The 23,873-nt window shown below is 42.8% G+C and overlaps 1 protein-coding gene across 3 annotated transcripts in view; it reads left to right on the top strand.

Annotated features, from left to right (window-relative positions):
- SV2B (synaptic vesicle glycoprotein 2B) overlaps window positions 1-23,873 on the top strand; it is a 76,641-nt gene that overhangs the window by 26,593 nt on the left and 26,175 nt on the right. For 2 of the 3 annotated variants that reach the window (XM_060170607.1, XM_060170597.1), the window contains exons 2-6: window positions 2,140-2,320; window positions 2,665-2,816; window positions 15,700-15,833; window positions 17,283-17,372; window positions 23,265-23,375. In XM_060170607.1, coding sequence (XP_060026590.1) covers window positions 2,140-2,320; window positions 2,665-2,816; window positions 15,700-15,833; window positions 17,283-17,372; window positions 23,265-23,375 — 668 coding nt within the window. The remainder of the gene's footprint in view (window positions 1-2,139; window positions 2,321-2,664; window positions 2,817-15,699; window positions 15,834-17,282; window positions 17,373-23,264; window positions 23,376-23,873) is intronic. The other variant, XM_060170617.1, reaches the window with a different exon arrangement.

Raw genomic sequence — 23,873 nt, 5'->3', positions numbered from 1 at the left:
CAGATGCTGAAAGCCCTTGGCCAGTCAGGGCTGGATCAGGCAGATAAACTCACAGTCTAACAGGAAGACTAACCCAGACGTTATTACAGTACAGCATGACCCAGGTCTGAGTTGGGTTTGCAAGTCTTGACTCATTTTCTCAAACACAAGTGTCAGTGACCTAATACAGTGGGAAATTGCTCACTGCATTTTCTGAGCTATGGGCTGAGAAACTGGTAAAATTGTAATGGAGAGAAACCTTGGGTCCAGGAGCACAGGTCCAGCAATTTCCCCGAGACATCCCCATGTTTGACTCCCTGCAGATCTTTGCCAAAATGTCCCATTTCCCTGAGGGCTTCCTGAACCATCTTATTTAGAACTGTCACCTCCCACCCTGACTCTCCTTTTCTCTATAACACTTATCAGCATCCCACTTACTGTATCTTTTACTCATTTATAATCTCTTTTCCCCAACTAGAATGTAAGTGCCATGAAGGCAGGGATTTTCATGTGTTTGTACCCTGCTGTGTCCCCATTAACAAAAATAGCACTTACCTAATAAGAGGCATTTAATGAATGCTTATAGACTCAGGTGTATTTCATGAAGTGACATATACGGAAAAGAAAAAGGAAATAACATATTTCATGACTTTGAGCGATGTAGAGGTGAAAAGTTACAACTCACATGAGGGAAGGGAATCCTAGTTAGTGAAAACCATTGACAGCACCAAAGCTATCATTTCTTTTCATCTCATGGAATAAAAATAATAAAAGAAGGAAATCTGCCACTGGGAAGATAAAGCAGAGCATAGTTGAATTGCTCCTTTTGGGGACCTACCTGCCAGTTGATTAACCAGCTAATGGAGCTCTTTGCTTTACGTGGGCCCTTCCCAGCACACATCTGCATAAATAAAGCATCCGCAGGTCAGGAGAAGCTTCCTTTCTGTGAAAGACAAATGATGTTCTTCGTTTGATTTACAGTCAAGGCTGAGCAAAAGAACACTTACCTAATTCATATTCAGTATTTCCACTGCATGAAAGACATTCTCCAAAATTTGCTTCTTGGGTTTAGTAAATGATGTACTAGCACAGTCGTTGATAATTAGTAAGTACTCAATATTTAGTAGGAAAGAATTATCCATGTGCTTCTGGAGATTTGCCACCTCTATGAGGATGCTTGCTGGCTTCACTGGAATTCCATAAATGTGTGTACAACACTGTATTTAAATGATATCATAAATTAACTGATTCTTTTACAAGGCACATAGTAGTTACATGTGTTGAAGAAAGGATAGCTCATTGCTACTCTCTTCCACATTCCCCTAAGAAATCTGAACGTTGGCTGTGACTTGGAAAAGGTCCTTCTTGGGTGTTTAATAAAATAAGCTGTCTTGTTGGGAATTGCTGTTTTCACTTGCACCATGTTTTTCCTTCCCATTGCTCCCCATACCTGCTTGGCCACAATTTTCCCTGGAAAATTTCTCTAAACATAACCCCACAAGGACTTTTGTAGCACCAACACTTTTTTTTTTAAATTTTTATTTATTTTTGGCTGTGTTGGGTCTTCATTTCTGTGCGAGGGCTTTCTCTAGTTGTGGCGAGCAGGGGCCACTCTTCAACGCGGTGCACGGGCCTCTCACTGTCGCGGCCTCTCTTGTTGCGGAGCACAAGCTCCAGACGCGCAGGCTCAGTAGTTGTGGCTCACAGGCCCAGTTCCTCCGCGGCATGTGAGATCTTTCCAGACCAGGGCTCGAACCTGTGTCCCCTGCATTGGCAGGCAGATTCTCAACCACTGCGCCACCAGGGAAGCCCACCAACAGTTTTTTTGCTTAAAAGTAAAATGACAGAATTTCCCTCATCTGAAGATTATGCATCTGAAAAAAGATACATCAAACTCAGCTATGGTTGATCTATTTTAGTATGTATACATATATGTAAACCTGGTGAGACTATTATTTTTTGAATACCATTCCTAAGAAGTCACATTTGTCCAACATTTCTAATTGGCCACCAACATCTGTCACATTCCACCTTTTATGTCTGTGACACAGAATTTCTAGGATGCATTAAAATGGGCATCAGATTTTCTAAAATGTTGCATGGTCTCTAATCGCTTGTATTCTCTCTCCACCCTCTCCCCTCTCTTTCTCCTCCTCACAGGGCTGATAGTCTACCTAGGAATGATGGGGGGAGCCTTCATCCTGGGGGGCCTGGCTGATAAGCTGGGGAGGAAGCGAGTTCTCAGCATGTCCCTGGCCGTCAACGCCTCCTTCGCCTCCCTCTCTTCCTTCGTACAGGGATACGGCGCCTTCCTCTTCTGCAGACTCATCTCAGGCATAGGGTGCGTAATTACAGAGGTTCAGCTGGACCTCCCCCCACACCAACCCCAGGACCAGTGGTCCATCCATCCTGATACCCTGACTCTGAGTGGTACCTCCAGAAAACTTTGAACTGAGTTTTTGTTTGACTTCCAAGATACTGTGTTAAAGTTGAACCTTAGAAAGGGGTTAGGTTGTAAAGTCAGTCATAAGGTCAAAATAATCTGACACTGCCTTGGCCGGTCTTTCGAATTCACTGGGTTATTTCACCACTGAGCCTAAGGGTGGGACAAGGCAATTGGGTTCCTGCTATGACCATTTTTAGTGTCTGACTTGGTTCTTACTTTCTGGCATTTTCTCTCTGCAGTATTGGGGGTTCTCTGCCCATTGTTTTTGCCTATTTTTCTGAATTCTTGTCCCGGGAGAAACGAGGAGAGCATCTCAGTTGGTTAGGCATCTTCTGGATGACTGGAGGCATCTATGCATCTGCCATGGCCTGGAGCATCATTCCACACTATGGTGAGTGCACTGGCTTAAAAGAACCCAGGGGCCTTGTTACTATGACACCTGCATCCGAACAACATTCCCTGTCCTCAGCCTTATTCCCACACTCACTCACAGTTCCTGTGTATGACCTTGATCTTTCTAAAGAAATTCTAACACTGGAGACACATGGCTAATTTCAGTACACATGTCTTCCTGGAAATAATACAGTCTACCCTCCCTCACTTCCTCCCTCCTTCTCTCCTTTCCTTCCTTTTCTTTGAAAGGACTTCAACCTTCATCTCCTCCACCCCTCCTCCTCACAGCAAGTTAGGCTCAGTAACCCCATTTTATAGATGTTGTAACAGAAGCCAAGAAGTTGGTGACTTGGCCAAATTGATGACTTGGCCTTGGCCTGACCTTGCATCATGATGCCCCCTCCCCCTCAGTGTGGTGCTCTCATATACCTTCCATTTTAGTGCCTGCTGTCACTCTTTCAGCTGCAAACGTGGAGCAGCCCTTACAGACAAGGTCTTGGTTTCAGCTGAGACAATTTTATTATCTTGGATAATTGCAAAAACTGGATTTTCTGGGCAGGGACTTGGCAACATTAACTTTCACTATTGGATTTTATTAAGAGTAAAGTAGGGAGAAGGCAGCAGTTTTGAATTTGATTATGCCTTTTGAGTATCCTGGGTAATGTCATCATTACCCTTCAAAATTATGTTTGGTGAACCATTGATTATGGGTGTAGGCTTTGCCATCATTCAGAATCCTGCAGACCATAGGGAGGAACAGAAACTGCCCCTGAAACTGACCAACAGTTCTCTACCCATTCCCTTCCTTGGTGTGTGTGTATTTATTGAAGTATAGTTGACTTACAATGTTGTGTTAGTTTCAGATGTACAGCAAAGAGATACAGTTATTCTTATTTATTTATTTATTGGAGTAAAATTGCTTTACAATGTTGTGTTAGTTTCTGCTGTACAATGAAGTGAATCAGCTATATGTATATCTATATCCCCTCCCTCTTGGACCTCCCTCCCACCCTTCCTAACCCACCCGTCTAGGTTGTCACAGAGCACCGAGCTGAGCTCCCTGTGCTATACAGCAGGTTCCCACTAGCTATCTATTTTACACATGGTAGTGTATTTATGTCAAACCTAATCTCCCAATTTGTCCCACCCTCCTCTTCCCCCTCTGTGTCCACATGTCTGTTCTCTACATCTACGTCTCAATCCCTACCCTACAAATAATTTCATCTCTAACATTTTTCTAGATTCCACATATATGCATTAATATATGATATTTGTTTTTCTCTTTCTGGCTTATTTCACTCTGTATGACAGACTCTAGGTCCATCCACATCTCTACAAATGATCCAGTCACTTTCCATTTTTATGGCTGAGTAATATTTCATTGTATATATGTACCACATCTTCCTTATCCATTCATCTGTCGTTGGACATTTAGGTTGTTTCCATGTCCTGGCTATTGTAAATGGTGCTGCAGTGAACATTGGGGTACATGTGTCCTTTTGAATTATGGTTTTCTCAGGGTATATGCCCAGGAGTGGGATTGCTGGGTCATATGGTAGTTCTATTTTTAGTTTTTTAAGGAACCTCCATACTGTTCTCCATAGTGGCTCTATCAACTTACATTCCTACCAACAGTGCAAGAGGGTTCCCTTTTCTCCACACCCTCTCCAGCGTTTACTGTTTGTAGATTTTTTGATGATGGCCATTCTGACCAGTGTGAGGTGATACTTCATTGTAGTTTTGAATTGCATTTCTCTAATAATTAGTGATGTTGAGCATCTGTTCATGTGCCTCTTGGCCATCTGTATGTTTTCTTTGGTGAAATGTCTATTTAGGTCTTCCTCCCATTTTTTACTTGGGTTGTTTGTTTTTTTGATATTGAGCTGCATGAGCTGTTTGTATATTTTGGAGATTATACATTTGTCCATTGCTTCATTTGCAAATATTTTCTTGCATTCTAGGGTTATCTTTTCCTCTTGTTTACGGTTTCCTTTGCTGTGCAAAAGCTTTTAATTTTAATTAGGTCCATTTGTTTATTTTTGGTTTTATTTTCATTACTCTAGGAGGTGGGTTAAAAAAGATCTTGCTGTGGTTTATGTCAAAGAGTGTTTTTCCTATGTTTTCCTCTAAGAGTTTGATAGTTTCTGGCCTTACATTTAGGTCTTTAATCCATTTTGAGTTTATTTTTCTGTATGGTGTTAGGGAGTGTTCTAAGTTCATCCTTTTACATGTAGCTGTCCAGTTTTCCCAGCACCACTTATTGAAGAGGCTGCCTTTTCTCCATTGTATGTTCTTGCCTCCTTTGTCATAGATTAGGTGACCACAGGTGAGTGGGTTTATCTCTGGGCTTTCTATCCTGTACCATTGATCTATATTTCTGCTTTTGTGCCAGTATCATACTGTTTTGATTACTGTAGCTTTGTAGTATAGTTTGAAGTTGGGGAGCCTGATTCCTCCACCTCCATTTTTCTTTCTCAGGATTGCTTTGGCTATTCGGGGTCTTTTGTGTTTCCATACAAATTGTAAAGTTTTTTGTTCTAATTCTGTGAAGGATGCCATTGGTAGTTTGATAGGGATTGCACTGAATCTGTAGATTGCTTTGGGTAGTATAGTCATTTTCACACTATTGATTCTTCCAATCCACGAACATGGTATATTTCTCCATTTGTTTATGTTATCTTTGATTTCTTCCATCAGTGTTTTATAGTTTTCTGAGTATAAGTCTTTTTCCTTCTTAGGTAGGTTTATTCCTAGTTATTTTATTCTTTTTGTTGCCATGGTAAATGGGATTGCTTCCTTAATTTCTCTGATTTTTCATTGTTAGTGTATAGGAATGCCAGAGATTTCTGTGCCTTAATTTTGTATCCTGCAACCTTACCAAATTCACTGATTAGCTCTGGTAGTTTTCTAATAGCATCTTTAGGAATTTCTGTGTATAGTGTCATGTCATCTGCAAACAGTGACAGTTTTACTTATTCTTTTCCAATTTGTATTCTTTTTATTTCTTATCCTTCTCTGATTACCATGGCTAGGCCTTCCAAAACTATGTTGAATAAGAGTGGCGAGAGTGGACATCCTTGTCTTGTTCTTAATCTTAGTGGAAATGCTTTCAATTTTTCACCATTGAGTATGATGTGTGCTGTGGGTTTGTCATATATGGCCTTTATTATGTTGAGGTAGGTTCTGTCTATGCCCATTTCCTGGAGAGTTTTTATCATAAATTGGTGTTGGATTTTGTCAAAAGCTTTTACTGCATCTATTGAGATGATCATATGGTTTTTATTCCTTAATTTGTCAATATGGTGTATCACATTGATTGATTAGTATATATTGAAGAATTCTTGCATTCCTGGGATAAATCCCACTTGATCATGGTGTATGATCCTTTTAATGTGTTGCTGGATTCTGTTTGCTAGTATTTTGTTCAGATTTTTGCATCTATGTTCATCAGTGATATTGGTCTGTGATATTTTTGTCTGGTTTTCGTATCAGGGTGATGGTGGCTTCATAGAATGAATTAGGGAGTGTTCCTCCCTCTGCAGTTTTTTGGAAGAGTTTGAGAAGGGTGGGTGTTAGCTCTTCTCTAAATGTTTGATAGAATTCACCTGTGAAGCCATCTGGTCCTGGACTTTTGTTTGTTGGAAAATTTTAAATTACAGTTTCAATTTCATTACTTGTGATAGGTCTGTTTATATTTCTAATTCTTCCTGCTTCAGTTCTGGGAAATTTTACCTCTCCAAGAATTTGTCCTTTTCTTTGTGGTTGTCTGTTTTATTGGCATATAGTTGTTTGTAGTAGTCTCTTATAATCTCTTGTATTTCTGTGGTGTCAGTTGTGATTTCTCCTTTTTCATTTCTAATTTTACTGATTTGCACCCTCTCCCTTTTTTTCTTGTTGAGTCTGACTAAAGGTTTATCAATTTTGTTTATCTTCTCAAAGAACAAACTTTTAGTTTTATTGATCTTTGCTATTGTTTTCTTCATTTCTATTTCATTCATTTCTGCTCTGATCTTTATGATTTCTTTCCTTCTACTGACTTTGGGTTTTCTTTCTCTTGTTGCTTTAGGTGTAAGGTTAGATTGTTTATTTGAGTTTTTCTTGTTTCTTGAGGTGAGATTGAATTGCTATAAACTACCCTCTTTGAACTGCTTTTGCGGCATCCCATAGGTTTTGGGTCATCATGTTTTCATTGTCACTTGTTTCTATGTATTTTTAAATTTCTTCTTTGATTTTTTTCAGTGATCTCTTGGTTATTTAGTAGTGCACTGTTTAGTCTCCATGTATTTGTGTTTTTTACAGTTTTTTTCCTGTAATTGATTTCCAATCTCATAGCGTTGTGGTCAGAAAAAATGCTTGATATGATTTCAATTTTCTTAAATTTTCTGAGGCTTGATTTGTGACCCAAGATGTGATCTATCCTGGAACATGTTCCATGTGCACTTGAGAAGAAAGTGTATTCTGCCACTTATGGGTGGAATGTCCTATAAATATCAATTAAATCTATCTGGTCTATTGTGTCATTTAAATCTTGTGTTTCCTTATTTATTTTCTGTTTGAATGATCTATCCATTGGTGTAAGTGGGGTGTTAAAATCGCCTACTATTATTGTGTTACTGTCAATTTCCCCTTTTATAGTTGTTAGCATTTGCCTTATGTATTGGCGTTCTCCTAAGTTGGGTGCATAAATATTTATAATTGTTATATCTTCTGGGAGTGATCCCTTGATCATTATGTAGTATCCTCCTTACCTCTTGTAGCACTCTTTATTTTAAAGTCTGTTTTATCTGATACCAGTATTGCTATTCCAGCTTTCTTTTGATTTCCATTTGCATAGAATATCTTTTTCCATTCCCTCACTTTCAGTGTATGTGTCCCTAGGTCTGTAGTGGGTCTCTTGTAGACAGCATATATATGGGTCTTGTTTTTGTATCCATTCAGCAAGCCTGTGTCTTTTGTTTGGAGCATTTAATCCATTTACATTCAAGGTTATTATCAATATGTATGTTCCTATTACCATTTTCTTAATTGTTTTGGGTTTGTTTTTGCAGGTCCTTTTCTTCTCTTGTGTTTCCCACCTAGGGAAGTTCCTTTAGCGTTTGTTGTAAAACTGGTTTGGTGGTGCTGAATTCTCTTAGCTTTTGCTTGTCTGAAAAGCTTTTGATTTCTCTATTGAATCTGAATGAGATCCTTGCTGGGTAGAGTAATCTTGGTTGTAGGTTTTTCTCTTTCATCACTAAGTATATCCTCCTAGTCCTTTCTGGCCTTCAGAGTTTCTGTTGAAAAATCAGTTGATAACCTTATGGAGATTCCTTTGTATGTTATTTTTTGCTTTTCCCTTGCTGCTTTTAATATGCTTTCTTTGTATTTAATTGTTGTTAGTTTGATTAATATGTGTCTTGGTGTGTTTCTCCTAGGATTTATCCTGTATGGGACTCTCTACACTTCCTGGACTTGGGTGACTATTTCCTTTCCCATGTTAGGGAAGTTTTCCACTATAATCTCTTTAAATATTTTCTCAGACCATTTCTTTTTCTATTCTTCTTCTGGGAGCCCTATAATTGAAATGTTGGTACGTTTAGTGTTGTCCCAGTGGTCTCTTAAGCTGTCTTCACTTCTTTTCATTTTTTTCTTTATTCTGTTTTGGGCAGTGAATTCCACCATTCTGTCTTCCAGCTCACTTATTCGTTATTCTGCCTCAGTTATGCTGTTATTGAGTCCTTCCAGTGTATTATTTTATTTTATTTTTTTGCGTTACGTGGGCCTCTCACCGCTGTGGCCCCTCCCGCTGCGGAGCACAGGCTCCGGACACGCAGGCCCAGCGGCCATGGTTCATGGGCTCAGCCACTCCGCAGCACGTGGGACCCTCTCGGACCGGGGCATGAACCCGCGTCCCCCGCATCAGCAGGCAGACTCCCAACCACTGCGCCACCAGGGAAGCCCTTCTAGTGTATTTTTGATTTCAGTATTGTGTTGTTCATCTCTGTTTGTTTGTTCTTTAGTTCTTCTAGATCTTTGTTAAACATTTCTTGTATTTTCTCGATCTGTACCTCCATTCTATTTCTGAGATTTTGGATCATGTTTACTATCACTACTCTGAATCCTTTTTTCAGGTAGGTTTCCTATTTCTTCTTCATTTATTTACTCTTGTAGGTTTTTATCCTACAAGACTTGCTCCTTTATCTGTGACATATTTTTTATATCATTTAATTTTTTTTTTTTGATGGGTGGGAATGTGTTCCTGTCTTTCTGGTTGTTTCACCTGAGGCTTCCAGCACTGGAGTTTGTAGGCTGTTGGGTAGAGCTGGGTTTTGGTACCAAGATGAGGACCTCCTGGAGACCCCACTCCAATGAATATTCCCTGGGATCTGAGGTTCTCTGTTAGTCCAGTGGTTCAGACTCAGAGCTCCCACCACAGGAGCTCTGGCCCAACCCCCAGGTTGTGAACCAAGATCCTGCAAGCCATGTGGGGAGGCAAAATAAAAAGAAAAAAAAAGAAAGAGGAAAAAGAAAAAAGAAAAAAAAAATGAGCAGAACAATAACAAAGAGTAAAAAATAAAATAAGATTAGAAAACTAACATATGTTAGAAAGAAAAAAAATATATATATATAGATGAAGCAACAACTGGAAGGTAAAACAGACCCTAAATAGTAAAAAAGAGGAGGAAAAAGAAAAGCCAGAAAAGGCCTTGGCTGTGGGGGGGTGGGGCTTAGGCAGGGGCAGGGTTTAGGTGGTGGGCGTGGCCTATGCTTAGGACTGGAAAAGGCCCTGGGGGGTGGGGGGTAGGGCTTAGGCTCAACGCAGCAGGAGGGGCCCAGGAGTGCCTCTGGCCTTGGAGGTCTGAGGACCAGGTCCAGGACCCCAGCAGGCTCACTGGGCCCGAGTGGGTGGGGGAAACGCTAGGTGCATTCTCCCCATCCTCTGATCCTTGAGGGCCCCACCCCATTGGCCTCTCTTCTTCCCCCACTCCTTCCCTCCTATGTCTCTAGGACCCCAACAGCCAGAGGGGCCTCAGAGAATGGAGGACCAGACCTGGGAGCCCAGCAGGCATCCCAGGGCTTGAGGGAAACAGCTGCCATGCCTCCCCTGATCCTCCAGTCCTGGAGGGTTCCCCCTCCGTCTGCCTCTCCTCTTTTGCACCCGCCCCCTGCACTTCCCTCCTATGCCCCTAGGACCAGTGCAGCCTGGAGGGGGCCTTGGAGGGTGGAGTAACCAGTTTGGGAGTCCTTCAGGCTTCCCAGGGTCCGATTGGGCAGGGGAAATGCTAGGCATGCTCACCCCGATCCTCCAAGCCCCCAAGGGTGCCTCCAGGCATGGGAACCCCTACTCCCAGCCACCCCTCAGGGGCACAGGTCCTGTCTGGCCTCCACTTCTCCTTCCCCCTCACTCCCCCCACATCCTACCCAGTCACTCAGGGGTTCCTCCCATCTCCTTAGGCATTGAGGTCCCCCACCAGCATCTGGCAGGCGCCTTAGTTGTGGGAAGATACGAACTCCGTGTCTTCCCACACCTCCATCTTCCACTGTGCAGCTCAATTCTTCTTTTCAGATTCTTTTCCCTTATAGGTTATTACAAAATATTGGGTGGCCAAAAAGTTCATTTAGGTTTTTCCATAACATTTTACAGAAAACCCCAAACGAACTTTTTGGCCAACCCAATATTGAATATAGTTCCTGTGCTATACAGTAGGTCCTTATTGGTTATCTATTTTATATTCAGTAGTGTGTATATGTTAATCCCAGACTTCTAATTTATCCCTCCCCCCTCTTTCCCCTTTGGTAACCATAAGTTTTTTCTATGTCTGTGGGTTTATTTCTGTTTTGGAAGTTCATTTGTATCATTTTTTAGATTCCACATATAAGTGATACCATATGATAATTGTCTTTGTCTGTCTTACTTCACTTAGTATGATAATCTCTGGGTCCATCCATGTTGCTGCAAATGGCAGTATTTCATTCTTTTCAATCGCTGAGTAATATTCCATCTTATATATGTACCACATCTTCTTCATCCATTCATCTGTCCATGGATGTTTAGGTTGCTTCCATGTCTTGGCTGTTGTAAATAGTGCTCCTATGAACATAGGGGTGCATGCATCTTTTTGAATTAGAGTTTTGTCTAGATATATGCCCACAGGTAGGATTGCTGGATCATATAGCAACTCTATTTTTAGTTCTTTAAGGAACCTCCATAATGTTCTCCGTAGTGACTTCACCAATTTACATCCCCACCAAGAGTGTAGCAGGGTTCCTTTTTCTCCTGGTATGCTTGTTTTAAATCTGACCCTCTCTGATGTGTGTTCTGGGTTAATGGAGGCTTCTGTATTATCTTTTTAAGAAGAAGCTTTGGTGTAGACAATCCCTATTTTATTAGTTAAGGGGATGCTGGGTGTATTACCCTGAGAACCTGATAAACCCTGAAATCTTAGTGGTTTAATACCAAAGAAGTTTTCCCCTCCTGCAAAGCCCGGCTGGTGTTTCTGATCTGCAGGCAGCTCTGCTCTATCAGTAATCCCAGGGCTCAGGTTCCCTCCAGCATGTGATCTACCCTCTTCAACAGGTAACCTACATGTTGGTTCAGTGAAAGAGCATGGACAGTTGTATGTGGGTGCTTTTGAAGGGCAGGCTAAGAATTGGATCACATCTTCTTTGCTCACATCCCATTGGCCCCAGATCTGTAATATGACCACACACTACAGCAAAGGACACCAGGAAATGTGACCTAGCTGTGTGCCCACGAGGTAGAGGAAATGGGTTTGGGACCATCATGTTACCTTTGCCATATCCCACTGGATTTTTGTATCAGAAGCAGAGAAGAAATATGAACAAAAATAATGAAATAAAGAGTTGAAGGATTTTCCAGATAATTCTGTTACCATAGGTAATTCTCCATAATTTTAGATACAAAATTGTATTACTCCTGATATCAGGCTCTGCATTCTACCCTTCCCCAAAATGCATACATTAATTATCCAGGCCGTTGGTTATATGGGTCCAAGGAATTGCTTTTGTTCCCACAATTCTTGCTATAATATCACTTCCCCTGTTAATTGATCCAAACGTGTTAACACTAAGAAACTATTTTTACATATAAACTGAGTTAGACAGTTTGTTGGGGTGGGGGGAAACAAATAGACTCTGGATAAAAGCTGAGTCAAAATAGTGGTTCTATGTAATTTGGGACAGGTCACCTAGCTTGTCCAGCCTTGGTTCCTTTATCTATAAAATGGAGAGAAGGAAGCAAAGAGAATAGACTGTGGAGATCCGATCTGTGCCAGCCCTAACATCCAGCAGTTCTTGGGAGGCAAATAATGGTGAGAAAATTTTGGAGACAATTCTAGTATTTGGGCTGGTTTCCCTCCAAGCTGCATTAGCAATTCTAGCCCTATTTTCAGACTGCTTGTTCCACAAGGGAACTGCCCTCACAACCAACCAATGAGCAAAGGTCCTTGGCTTCCCTCTGATTGGATCAGCTTAAGTCATGTGCTCACCTCAGCCAATCACTAAACCCCAGAGGATGCCAGGTCCTGGGCGTTTCATATACTTTCTTCTCCATCCCTGGCACTGGGGATGGGGTCAGTCCCATCCAAACCACAAGTCTGCAACCCAGTGGAGAGGAAGGATGGGAAGGATGTTGTGAGGGGAGCAACCCACAATAGTCACTACAAACTGCATCATTTTTTCACTTCACTTTGCACACACAAACACACAATGGGTGTCTGGTTTCTAAAAAAGCAATAAAAGAATTCAGGCTGGGGACACATTGACCAAGACTAAGGGGGATGCCCATGGCAGAGGGGCCACATAGCTCCTGGCTGATAGCAGGGCTTGTGGTTAAGTATCTTACTCCAAATGGATAGGATATTTTCCTATTTGTATGCCTATAAGAAATCTATGGCTTTTACATTCCATTTAAAAATACCAGCCTCTTGGATGATTAGGCTTAATTGAAACAGGCATTAACTTGAGGGCAACCCATCCTAGAAATATGGCGGACTAGAATCACAGTGCAACAGGAGTGATTATTTATTTTAAACCTCATTTTACCAGGACCAGATGTTCTGTCCACAGTGAACAGAGACATTTGATGGTATTTCCCAACAGACCTAAGACATTAATCCTCTAAAAACCCCTCCACTCAGCAGGGACAAATGCAAGGGTGATCCGGAAAGGAGACTTGATGTTTGTATGTAGCTTGTGCAAACCATTTAACTGGTTTTGCAGGAATGAAGTGATGGGAGGTCTTGGCACCAGGAATTTGGGTGACTGAGTCATTGAGAAAGAAAGTTACAAACCTCAGAATGTTTTTCTGGGAACTCATGGGCATAGCCCCCCCAGAATGGATATATTATGGAAGATTAATTCCCACTGTAGTCAGCAGCACCAGCTATTTGAGAAATCCTGATGGAGAAAAGTAGGGCAAGCTAAAAGATCAGTGACCAGAACAATCCCTGTCTCCAAATTAATAGTAGTCTTATATATTTGGAAGCAGTTCACTGTTTAATTTTAATTGATTTAAGGCCCCAAAGGTGTGCCTAATGAATGTGATAAGTGCAGATTACTAAAATCACCATAAAAACCAGAGAGGCATGAGGGAATAATGGATTTTGGATAATTTGCATATATTTTCATTAAGAAAAAAAATATCTCTGAGGCAGAATACTTTCTAAACATACCTGCTTCTGCCCTTCTTCTCTTGTTACTCACCTGAGTTTGACTGCTACGTAGCTTTGGTCAGCTTTATTTCTGATTACGCCAGAGTGGTTTTTGGACATGAGCTGAGGATGTGGAAATCTTACTATCGTTTTGCCTTCTTCTTTCTGTTGTCACTCTCAAGAGAGGAAAGACTTCTTAATTAAAATTTAAATGAACAAACAGGGACTTCCCTGGTGGAGCAGTGGTTAAGAATCCGCCTGCCAATGCAGGGGACATGGATTCGAGACCTGGTCCAGGAAGATCCCACATGCCTCGGAACAGCTAAACCCGTGCATCACAACTACTGAGCCCACACGCCGCAACTACTGAAGCCCATGCGTTCTTCGCAACAAGGGAAGCCACCGCAATGAGAAACCCATGCACCGCAACGAAGAGCAGCCCCCGCTCACCGCAACTAGAGAAAGCCCATGCGCAGCAACGAAGACCCAAAGCAGCCAAAAATAAATAAATAAATTTATAAAAGAAAAAACTCCTGTGAGATGGAAGGAGAACAGGACAGGCTGTGCAAAAAAGAGATTTGATTGTGATTGAGAATGTTGGATGTATTATGTGTATTATGTTCTGTGGCCATTGTGTAAAAGCGGCCACAGCCCCATGTTTTTTTCACCTGGGATTCCCTCCGGCCAGTCATTCCATTGTGCAAATAGAGTAAGAAATATCTGCAGAAACAGCAGATATTGGTTAGGAGTCCCCTGCAAGTAGAACAAATTGAACCGCGATGGTAAGAGAGAATTCAAGACATAAACTGCCCACCTCCGGAGTTGGCCATATAGTATATTTTCAAGTAAATGGAATAGAGATTTTCCAGCCGAATAATGTTCACCGTTTGAACTTTAGAAATCAATATATTTATTTATAAAGTTTGGTCTTTTTCAGAAATGCTGTTGGAATTGTCTTCAGAGATCGTTTTGACTGACATGAGAGAACCAGTCTATTTCATAACCTTGGCTTTAAAAGAAAATAATCCTTTTGCTGATATTCATCTATTTTACTCAACATCTTTGGCACTAACTGTCATGTAACTATTTTGAAACAAATCAAATCTACCCTCAAAGCAGGTGAATTACTTTTGGTTGCCAGGAGCTTTCACACGCAGCAAATCTGTGGAAGTACCATTACCTGCCTTCTACAGCTGTGAAAACCCACCAACATAACAATAACGATGTGAGAAAGTCAGGATTTGAACTCTGATCTACATGACTGTAAAAGTCCAGGCACTTTTCACTGTGTTATCGTCCTTTGCAAGAGGAAAATTTGCTTCTTACGAAGATATTTGAAGGAATGTTTTGTAGATCCTGAAGGCAATTTCGGAAAATGAATTTTAGAAATGTTTTGAATAATGAAAGCTGAGTAGGAGCTATTCACCTCTCCATTTCAATGATGGTAGAATTCATTTGAGTGTAGAAGCTCAGTATCTTTAAAAAAAATTAGTATTATCACTGAGTGTTTTTTCAAAGTGTGGTCCTGAACCCTGTGCATTGGAATCACCTAGAGCTGGTATTGCCCTTTGACTTAGGGAAGACTAATGCCCCATCAAAACCCTGGGTCACGTAAGGCCTTGCTCTGGCTTTCCTCCAGCTGTACCTCTTCCCATGAGGCAACGTGCGTCCCTAAGGCCACAATCCCACTCCATCCAGATCATGCTCTGGCTACTCAGGACCTAGGACTCCCCACTAAACTCAAGGGATCATGACAAGGACACCCACTCTTACTACGGTGGTGTGTGTGGTGTGACCACACGTGTTGGCATGAGGCCCCTCATTCTACAGGAGGGGCTGGTGGGGGGATAGAAGGGGGTCCTGTAAAGGTGGGTCTTGGGCAGGTCAGGGCTTGGCCTTCCAGCTCCTTATTTGTTGAGCAGGAGGATGGAACATCTGTTATCTAACAGTTTAACTGAAATTTTAATGAATATATAGAAATATGGGATGGTGCCTCTATTTGTACTCCTACCCAAGGCCCCATAAGTGTCAGGCCAGGCCTGCCTCTGGGGTTGACAAGATGCAGATTCCCAGCGCCTTTCAGAATCAGAGGCTTTGGGGGCACAGCCGGGGAGTCTGCATGTTAACCTGCTCCCCAGGTGATTCTCTTGTGCCCCATGGTTTGAAAGCCAGTTCTTGAAGGTCACTCTAAGACCGTGTGTCAGAGATCCTCTGACTGCTTCTTCACAGGCTGGGGCTTCAGCATGGGCACCAATTACCACTTCCACAGCTGGAGAGTGTTTGTCATCGTCTGCGCTCTGCCCTGCACTGTGTCCATGGTGGCCCTGAAGTTCATGCCAGAGAGCCCGAGGTTTCTGCTAGAGGTGAGTCAGCGCCCCCAACCCGTGTGAGGGCAATGGAACAGCGACAGGAGCTAGCCCTGCTGCTCCAGCCCCTTGGTCCCATGTTGGCTGACCTGGCCCATCATTAAATCCATCGTGATGGTTGCACGCCTGGGATTCAAGGACAGCCAGAGCCGGAGGGACTCAGGAGCTCACTGAGCACAGAGCAGCAGCACTGTTCCCGGAGGCTGGGTGGAGCTGAAGGGGGCTCTGCTAAGGATGCTTCTGGCACCCACTCTCCCCAGAGGTCCTGATGATGAGGCACTTCAAAGCTGCATGCAGATTTTCCATGTTACGGCTGTGAGCTGGGTTGTAAATCTGTCACTGCTCCCAAGCCCTTCAAGACTCTTGGCTTTGCAGGACCTCTCTCCTCCAGAAAGCTGCTCCCAGAGTCCTGTGAGGTTTCCAGCTTGGTGGTGGTGGTGGTGAGGCTCTCGTGCTTGCGGTGGTCAGACAGGCAGGGCTGGTGGAGGGGCAATAGGACTTGAAGGCTCTTACAGCCCCAATTCTCAGAGTCTACTTATAAGCCTCCTTCTAGCTTTCTGCAGACTGACCCTCCTTGTTGAGTTTCTTCTTTCATCCCATTGATCAGGTTCCAGATGCAGCAAAAAGTTTTTTTATCCATGCTTATCTCAAAAGCTACCCTTCATTGTGTATGAGTTTCCTAGGGCTGCTCTAACAAAGGCACACAAACCGAGGGGCTCATAGTAAGAGAAGTTTATTGTCTCACAGGTCTGTTGGCTAAAAGTCCCCAACCAAGGTGTTGGCAGGGCCACACTCCCTTGGAAGCCCTTAGGGAAGCTTTACTTGCCTCTTTCAACTTCCGGTGGGTTGCTTGCATTTTTTGGCATTCCTTGGCTCGCAGCTGTTGCACTCCAGTCTCTGCCTTTGTCACGACATGGTGTTCTCTCTATGTGTCTCTGGCTCTTCACATGGGCTTCTTCTTATAGGGACACCAGTCATGTTGGATTAGGGGTGCACCCTACCCCAGTATGACCTCACCTTAATTAATTACATCTGCAGCAACCCTGCTTCCAAATAAGGTCACATTCTGGGGTACTGGCAGCTAGAACTTCAACATATTTTTAGGGTTGGGGACATAGTTCAACCCATCACATGTTGTGTCTTTGCTTTGTCCTGCCAGGGAGGAACATGGCTCCCACCCTGCAGTCTATTCAACCTTAACCTACGAGTAGTTACACAGCCTATAATGATAATAGTACCCAGCATTTACACCTTGAAGGTACAACCTTACTATCCTTCCAAGATGGGCTGCGACAGAAACTTGTCCTAGTCTTTCACAAGCCCTAGATAGTAACACATCCATGGCCAATTGCCTCAGACTTGGGTATCAGCACCTGTTGGGCTTGTAGGGTTTTCCACCCCTAATCAGCAAAAGACTGTTCATGTCTCTCTCCTTGGTTTTACCAGATGGGCAAACACGACGAAGCCTGGATGATTCTCAAGCACGTTCACGACACCAACATGAGGGCTAAGGGGGCCCCAGAGAAGGTGTTCACGGTGAGTGCATGGTCACCTATGCCAACAGGAGGGGGCCTCTCCTCTTCACTGCTTTGGTTTGCTAAAAAATAATTTTATTATATAAGCATATCCCAGAAAATTTGTCAAAAGGGGAATAAAGCCCCTGACATTCCTATTACTGCATCATAATTATCTTTGCATTTTGATGGATACCTTCTTGGTACTGCTAAGTGTTCAAATATGGCAAAGGGAAAACCTAGCTATATTCATATGGGGATAACCATATGTACATATATTTACATATATCAATGCATATAGATTATTCAGGAGTACTTATAGGCATTCTATATGTGTCTCATAGTATTCAGAATCATCCTTTTAATGGACATTAATATTAGAAACATTAACACAGTTTTCGTAAACATGTCCCCAATGTTAGAGATGCATGTGCCCTGTTTTATTACCTTGTTCCTGCAAATATTGCTGCAATGAACCTGTTCCTGCACATAGTTCCTTTCCTTTCATGTTCTGGGTTTGTTTTCTAAGAGTAGACTCCTAGAAATAAAATGAGTGGCTCAAACAGCATGAGTATTTTTATAGCTCTTGAGATGCATTGCAAATTACATTTCAGTAGGGTTGCAATGATCTGTGATACCTCCAATGATAGGATACCTGTTTCTCAGCATCCTTACCAGCATTGGCTGTTAGCCTGGATTTTCTTTCTCACTAGTTTAAAAAGTGAAAAACTAGCCAATGGCAGTTTCCACAGGGAGGTCCTGTTAGTTACCATGAACTGTGCTCTTCCCACCAAGCTGTGGCCAACCACGAGGAATACCCACGGCAGGGTCCCTGTGCACCTGTCTGCATGACCCCCTTTTAGACCAACTCCAAATCCATTTCTTCAAGGAAGCCTTCCTGAGTTAACTCCCACCTACTCCAACTCACTGCTTTTGCTTCTTTGGCTTCCGTAATTTGAGTCTGGAGTAAAACACTTTTTCTTGTTAACCTGTTACTTGAAACCCCTGATTCTCAGGCGGGACCCCATAGCAGCTAAGAATCTACAACCTGAAGCCAGACCAGTCTGGGTCCAAATCCTGATTTTAACATGTTCTAGCTGTGTGGCCTTAGGCAAGGTACTGTCTGTGCCTTATTTTCTTCATTGGGAAAAGAGGGATAACAATGTCTATGAATACAGTTATAGTAAGGATTAAAATCAAGCACCTAAACTGTGCCTGGCTTAGAGTAAATACTACATAGATGTTAACTATTATCCAAATATTTTATGTCATATTTTTAAATAAATAAACTCAAATAATAGATTTTATGGAAAGTTGTCCAGTGGAATATTTCCCCAATTCCAACACTCCTAAAATTATCTAAAATATGGGACCAGTCCTTTTATTACAAACATTTATTAAGAAGCACCATTAACAATATTTATAGACTTTCCGGTTGGATAAACGAAATGTAATTGAAAATAGAACTTTTAGCTAGTTCATTTTCTTAATCCTTCCTCAATTAACTTTCTTATTAAAAATTTCCCACACTTAAAAAAAAAAGGAAGAAGCAGCACAATTAGCAGAGCTACTCCAAATAAAAGATGATAAGGGAACTGGTGGTTCTCCCAACCTCCCATCCCCGCCGCTCCCTGTGATGGGTTTTCATGCTGCAGCTGGACTGCAGGTCTGGACCCCAGATGCTAGCAGGAGCGCCCTGTCCCCTGGAGTCTGGGTATGCTTGGTTCAGTCCTGCCTCCCACCCCACCCATTCTATAGCCTTCTCTCCAAGCTCCTGCTTATTCCTAGGAGATGTTACTGAGTCTTTGGGTATAACCTCTGCTTTTAGTAGATTTCACCCTTTCTCAGGAAAAGGGAATTAAAAAGGTCATGGGCTCAGTATTTCCAAACTGACTTGATGATCATAGTAATTTTGTAGAAGAGGATGACTGGATGGGCCAGGAAAAAAAAAAGAAAAGGGGGCTTCCCTGGTGGCGCGGTGGTTGGGAGTCCGCCTGTCGATGCGGGGGACACGGGTTCGTGCCCCGGTCTGGGAGGATCCCGCATGTCGTGGGGCGGCTGGGCCCGTGCGCCATGGCCGCTGAGTCTGGGCGTCCGGAGCCTGTGCTCCGCGACAGGAGAGGCCACGTTAGTGAGAGGCCCGCGTACCGAAAAAAAAAGAAAGAAAAGAAAAGAAAAACAGCCTGAAAGTGTTCCTGACCTCAGACAGCTGGGCAGTGGCTGGAGTCAGGAGTGATACTCAGCCCTGCCGAATGGGGTCGTCTGCTATGATCCTGTGCCCTCCCCTCTGTAGACGGTACTCACAGTAAACATGCTCAGGGGCCTGGAGGAAGAGCTTAGGGTAGGCCAGGCTCTTAGTGTTCATGGTGAGCCCTGGATGTGGCCCTCCTCACATCCACCTTGGAGCCATGGGGTTCAGGACATGATACCCCAAGATATGGCACCTCAGCATGTTGAATATCGGAAGCTGAAGGAGCTTGAGAAAACAGCAGAAGTAGAAATGTCACTCTTACCTCCCCCTGCTCCCCCTTCTTCCCTGAAACAGGCCATAGATCTCCCACATGGAAGGTGCTCTCCGGGCACCAGGAGGAAAGAAGACATTGTTCTCAGCAGAGATGGGGAACTTAGGGCCAAGAAGGCCGTATCAACAAACCTTGTTAAACTAACCCTTGTCATCCTAATTACTTCTTCACCATTTCTTCACCCTAGCCCAAATCCCTTTGTCTTGTCAGTTCTTCACAAATTTACTGTTTCTGCAAGATATAAAAACTTCCTGGGCTGGTCACTTCTTCGGGGCTTCATTCTCTCGTGAAGGCTCCCACGGACATGTAAAAATTCAGTAAAATGTGGATGCTTTCCTCCTGTTAATCTCTCTTTGCCAGTTGAACTTCCAGACCCAGCCAGGGAGCCTAAGAGGGTAGAGGAATACTTTCCCCTCCCCTACAGAGCCCTGGCTTTCACCAGCCCCTGTCGCTACCTCACAAGCTTCTGAACAGCCCCCTGGCAGGTGTCCACTGGGTGGGTTGAAGTATTCCCCCGAGAACCCATGCTCTGCAAGGCTGGGGTGAGCACAGACCACACAGACTGTATTCTACTTTAGACTGAAGCAAAGCCAAGTATCCCAGTTAATTGTAACTTAGAGTAATTATGCTTTGCAAGTTGTCAACACGCCCACTCCCAGATCCGGAGGGAATAGGGTGTTATTTTCCCCAGGAGCAAAGCAAAGGCAACATTTGTATTTCCTTCCCCTCTCCCCAACCCACACCTCAGGCACGTGGGATCTTAGTTCCCTGACCAGGGATTGAACCCGCGGCGCCTGTGGTGCAAGCACAGAGTCTTAACCACTGGACCTCCGGGAAGTCCCATTTAGTGAGATTCTTAACGTGCTTCCTGACTTAGGGTCAACCTTCTCCTCGGCCTCTTTCGGCTGCAGCTGGGTTCTTGGTCTCCCTGGGATACCTAATAACACAAAGACCAGTTCCAGCCAAGAGTCACACTGGAGGGCCTGCTGCGTTCTCTCTCCTGTGTCCCTGTGTGGGCCTGGGCAGAAGAGCATTTGCAAAGGCCACACACCCAGGAATGGCAGGACCAGCCCAGGAGGCTCTGGCATGCTTATATACCTGTGATTTTTAGGAAGAGCACCTATGCTTTTACCAGGTTCTCAAAAGGGTATCCGGCCCTCCCAAGAGAAGAACCACTGTTTTCAGTGTTTAGAAAAACAAAGCCGAGCCCTCCTAGGCTCAGGGCTTGGGAATTAAAGAAGCAATTGTCCCTAATTCAGGAACTGTATTTCCCCCTGTGGATATCCAGCCGCATCTCTCTCTCTGTCTCCTCACATTCTCAGTCCCTTGGCTGAAGGAAGAGATGGAGACACTTACGACTAAAGCCTTTTCTCCCTAGAAAGAAAGGTTTGTTGGAGGAGGTGATAGAAACTGGTTTTGAATTTTTTGAGTACACTCTTCTATTTTGCTCTGAATTGGTCTGCATGCACGGACCTTGATAACTTGGCTAAGAGTTTGTGTGGTCAGGAATCTCCTTAACATGATGGTTAGTTATAGAAGGCAGTGGTTGTCTTAAACATTGATTAAACTGAAAATCGCTGTCTTAATGAGTCAGGATTGCTCCCTGGGGCTACCTGCTGACATTGGACAAATTAACACTTTCCGGGGCCCTTGGGGGAGCCCTGAGATATACAGCCTTATTTCCATTCCCTATCTCTTTGATTTCCTCCAGGAAAACCAGGGGTAGCAAGGAAGACATAATTTCTCTCTCTTTCTAAAAATTAAGGTATAATTGACAGATAACATTATATTAGTTGCAGGTGCACCACATAATGATTCAGTTATTTGTATACATTGCAAAATGATCACCACAATAAGTCTCGTTACCGTCTGTCACCACACATTTACAAACATTTTTTTTTCTTGTGATGAGGACTTTTAAGATTTACTTTCTTAGCAACTTTCAAGTAATGAATACTGTATTATTAACTATAGTCACCATGCTCTATGTTACATCCCCATGACTTATTTTATAACTGAAAATTTGTACCTTTGATGCCTTTCTCCTATTTTATCCACCCATAACCCCTCTCCCCTCTGGGAACCACCAGTCTGTTCTCTGTATCTATGAACTTGGTTTTCTGTTTCTGTTTTGTTTGTTTGATTCCAAATATAAGTGGGATCATAAAGTATTTGTCTTTGTCTGACTTATTTCACTTACATAATGCCCTCGATGTCCATCCATGTTGTCGCAAATGGCAAGATTTTTTTTTAAATTTTTTGTGGCTGGGTAGTATTCCATTGTGTGTGTGTTTGCGTGGGTGGGTGTGTATCACATTGTTATCCATTCACCTGTTGATGGCCACTTAGGTTGTTTCCATATCTTCACTTTTATAAATAATACTTCAGTGAACATGGGAATGCAGATATCTTTTCGAGTTAGTGTTTTCATTTCCTTTGGATAAATACCCAGAAGTGGAATTGCTGGATCATATGGTAGTTCCATTTTTAATTTTAGGGGGAACCTCTATACTACTTCCCATAGTGGCTGCACCAATTTACACCCCCACCAACAACGCAGAAGGATTTCCTTTTCCCCACATCCTGGTCAACACTTGTTATTTCTTGTCTTTTTGATAATAACCATTCTAGCAGGTGTGAGGTGATATCTCATTGTAGTTTTGATTTGCAGTTCCCTGATGATTAGTGATGTTGAGAATTTTTTTTCACGTACCTGTTGGCCATCTGTATGTCTTCTTTGGAAAACTGTCTATTCAGATCCTCTGTCCATTTTTTAATTGGATCTTTTTGTTTTGTTTTTTTTTTTGCTGTTGAGTTGCATGAGTTCTTTTTATATTTTGGATATTAGTCTCTTATCAGATATATGATTTGCAAGTATCTTCTCCCATTCAGTAAGTTGCCTTTTCATTTCGTTGATGATTTCCTTTGCTGTGCAGAAGGAGGACATAATGTCTTTTATTCTGCTGTGTTTTAAAAATGTCTTGCATAGCAAACCCCCTTTCCTAACACACACACACAAACACACACACACACTGTTGCCTATATGGGTTCTAGACTTCTGTGATGTTAATATCCATTAAGGATAGACTTGTGAATTTTAAGGTGGAGTCAACTCTACTATGGGCAAATCAGATATAAACAGGAATTCAGTGTATTTCCCAAAGCCATAATTGAGTGAAAAAACTCTGATTCATTTTGTCTGCAGTGGGACATAGCCACCTGAGAAAGATCCCTAAGAGATGCTATGTACAATTTTGGCTAAGAATTACTGAACTGTAGGGTCACCGAAAGCTCCTCTAGCCTTAAGTAAGTTAATAAAGTCAGTTACATTAAACTAAAAATTGAAAAGTCAAAGTGGGGTTAAGATTCTCTAGCCAATCTTTGCTTTACAGGTTTCCAACATTAAAACTCCCAAGCAAATGGATGAATTCATTGAGATCCAAAGTTCAACAGGGACTTGGTACCAGCGCTGGCTAGTCAGATTCAAGACCACTTTCAAGCAGGTACAGCTGGGGACCTGGGGTTGTTGAGAGGGAGGCTCTATGGAAATCTGTAACGTCAGTGGATGAAGAATAGAGATCCTGAACACCCCCATCAGCCCAAGACAGTGTGGTGGGCAGGAAGCTACCTTGGATAGGGACTTTCGGGTCCTAGCCCATGCTTACCTGTGAGCCCTTGAGCCACAAACTATAGACCTTCGTTTCTTTCCTTTGTTCTTCCTTCCCAAGGCAGAGATTTTGAATGTAGGTGCAATGTCTAGTCTGAGTAAAAACCTTTCTCTCTAGCACCTTCTCATTAAATAATCCATAGGAAGAAAGGAGTGGGTTAAAGAAATGACCCCTTTGAGATTTGTTGGTGATTTCTGAGAAAGTCTTCTTGAAGGGCAAGGCTCCTGTGAGGTGAATCAACTATTGAACACTGAGGCAGTCAATGGCCAGAGTCTCCTGAGCCTGGATAACCTTCCTGGTGTAAAAGGTGGTTCAATGTTTGGAATATCACCC

The sequence above is a fragment of the Lagenorhynchus albirostris genome, chromosome 1 (genome assembly GCF_949774975.1).
Source record: "Lagenorhynchus albirostris chromosome 1, mLagAlb1.1, whole genome shotgun sequence".
Taxonomy (NCBI): Eukaryota; Metazoa; Chordata; class Mammalia; order Artiodactyla; family Delphinidae; genus Lagenorhynchus; species Lagenorhynchus albirostris.
This window is presented reverse-complemented; position numbering and strand designations above follow the sequence as displayed.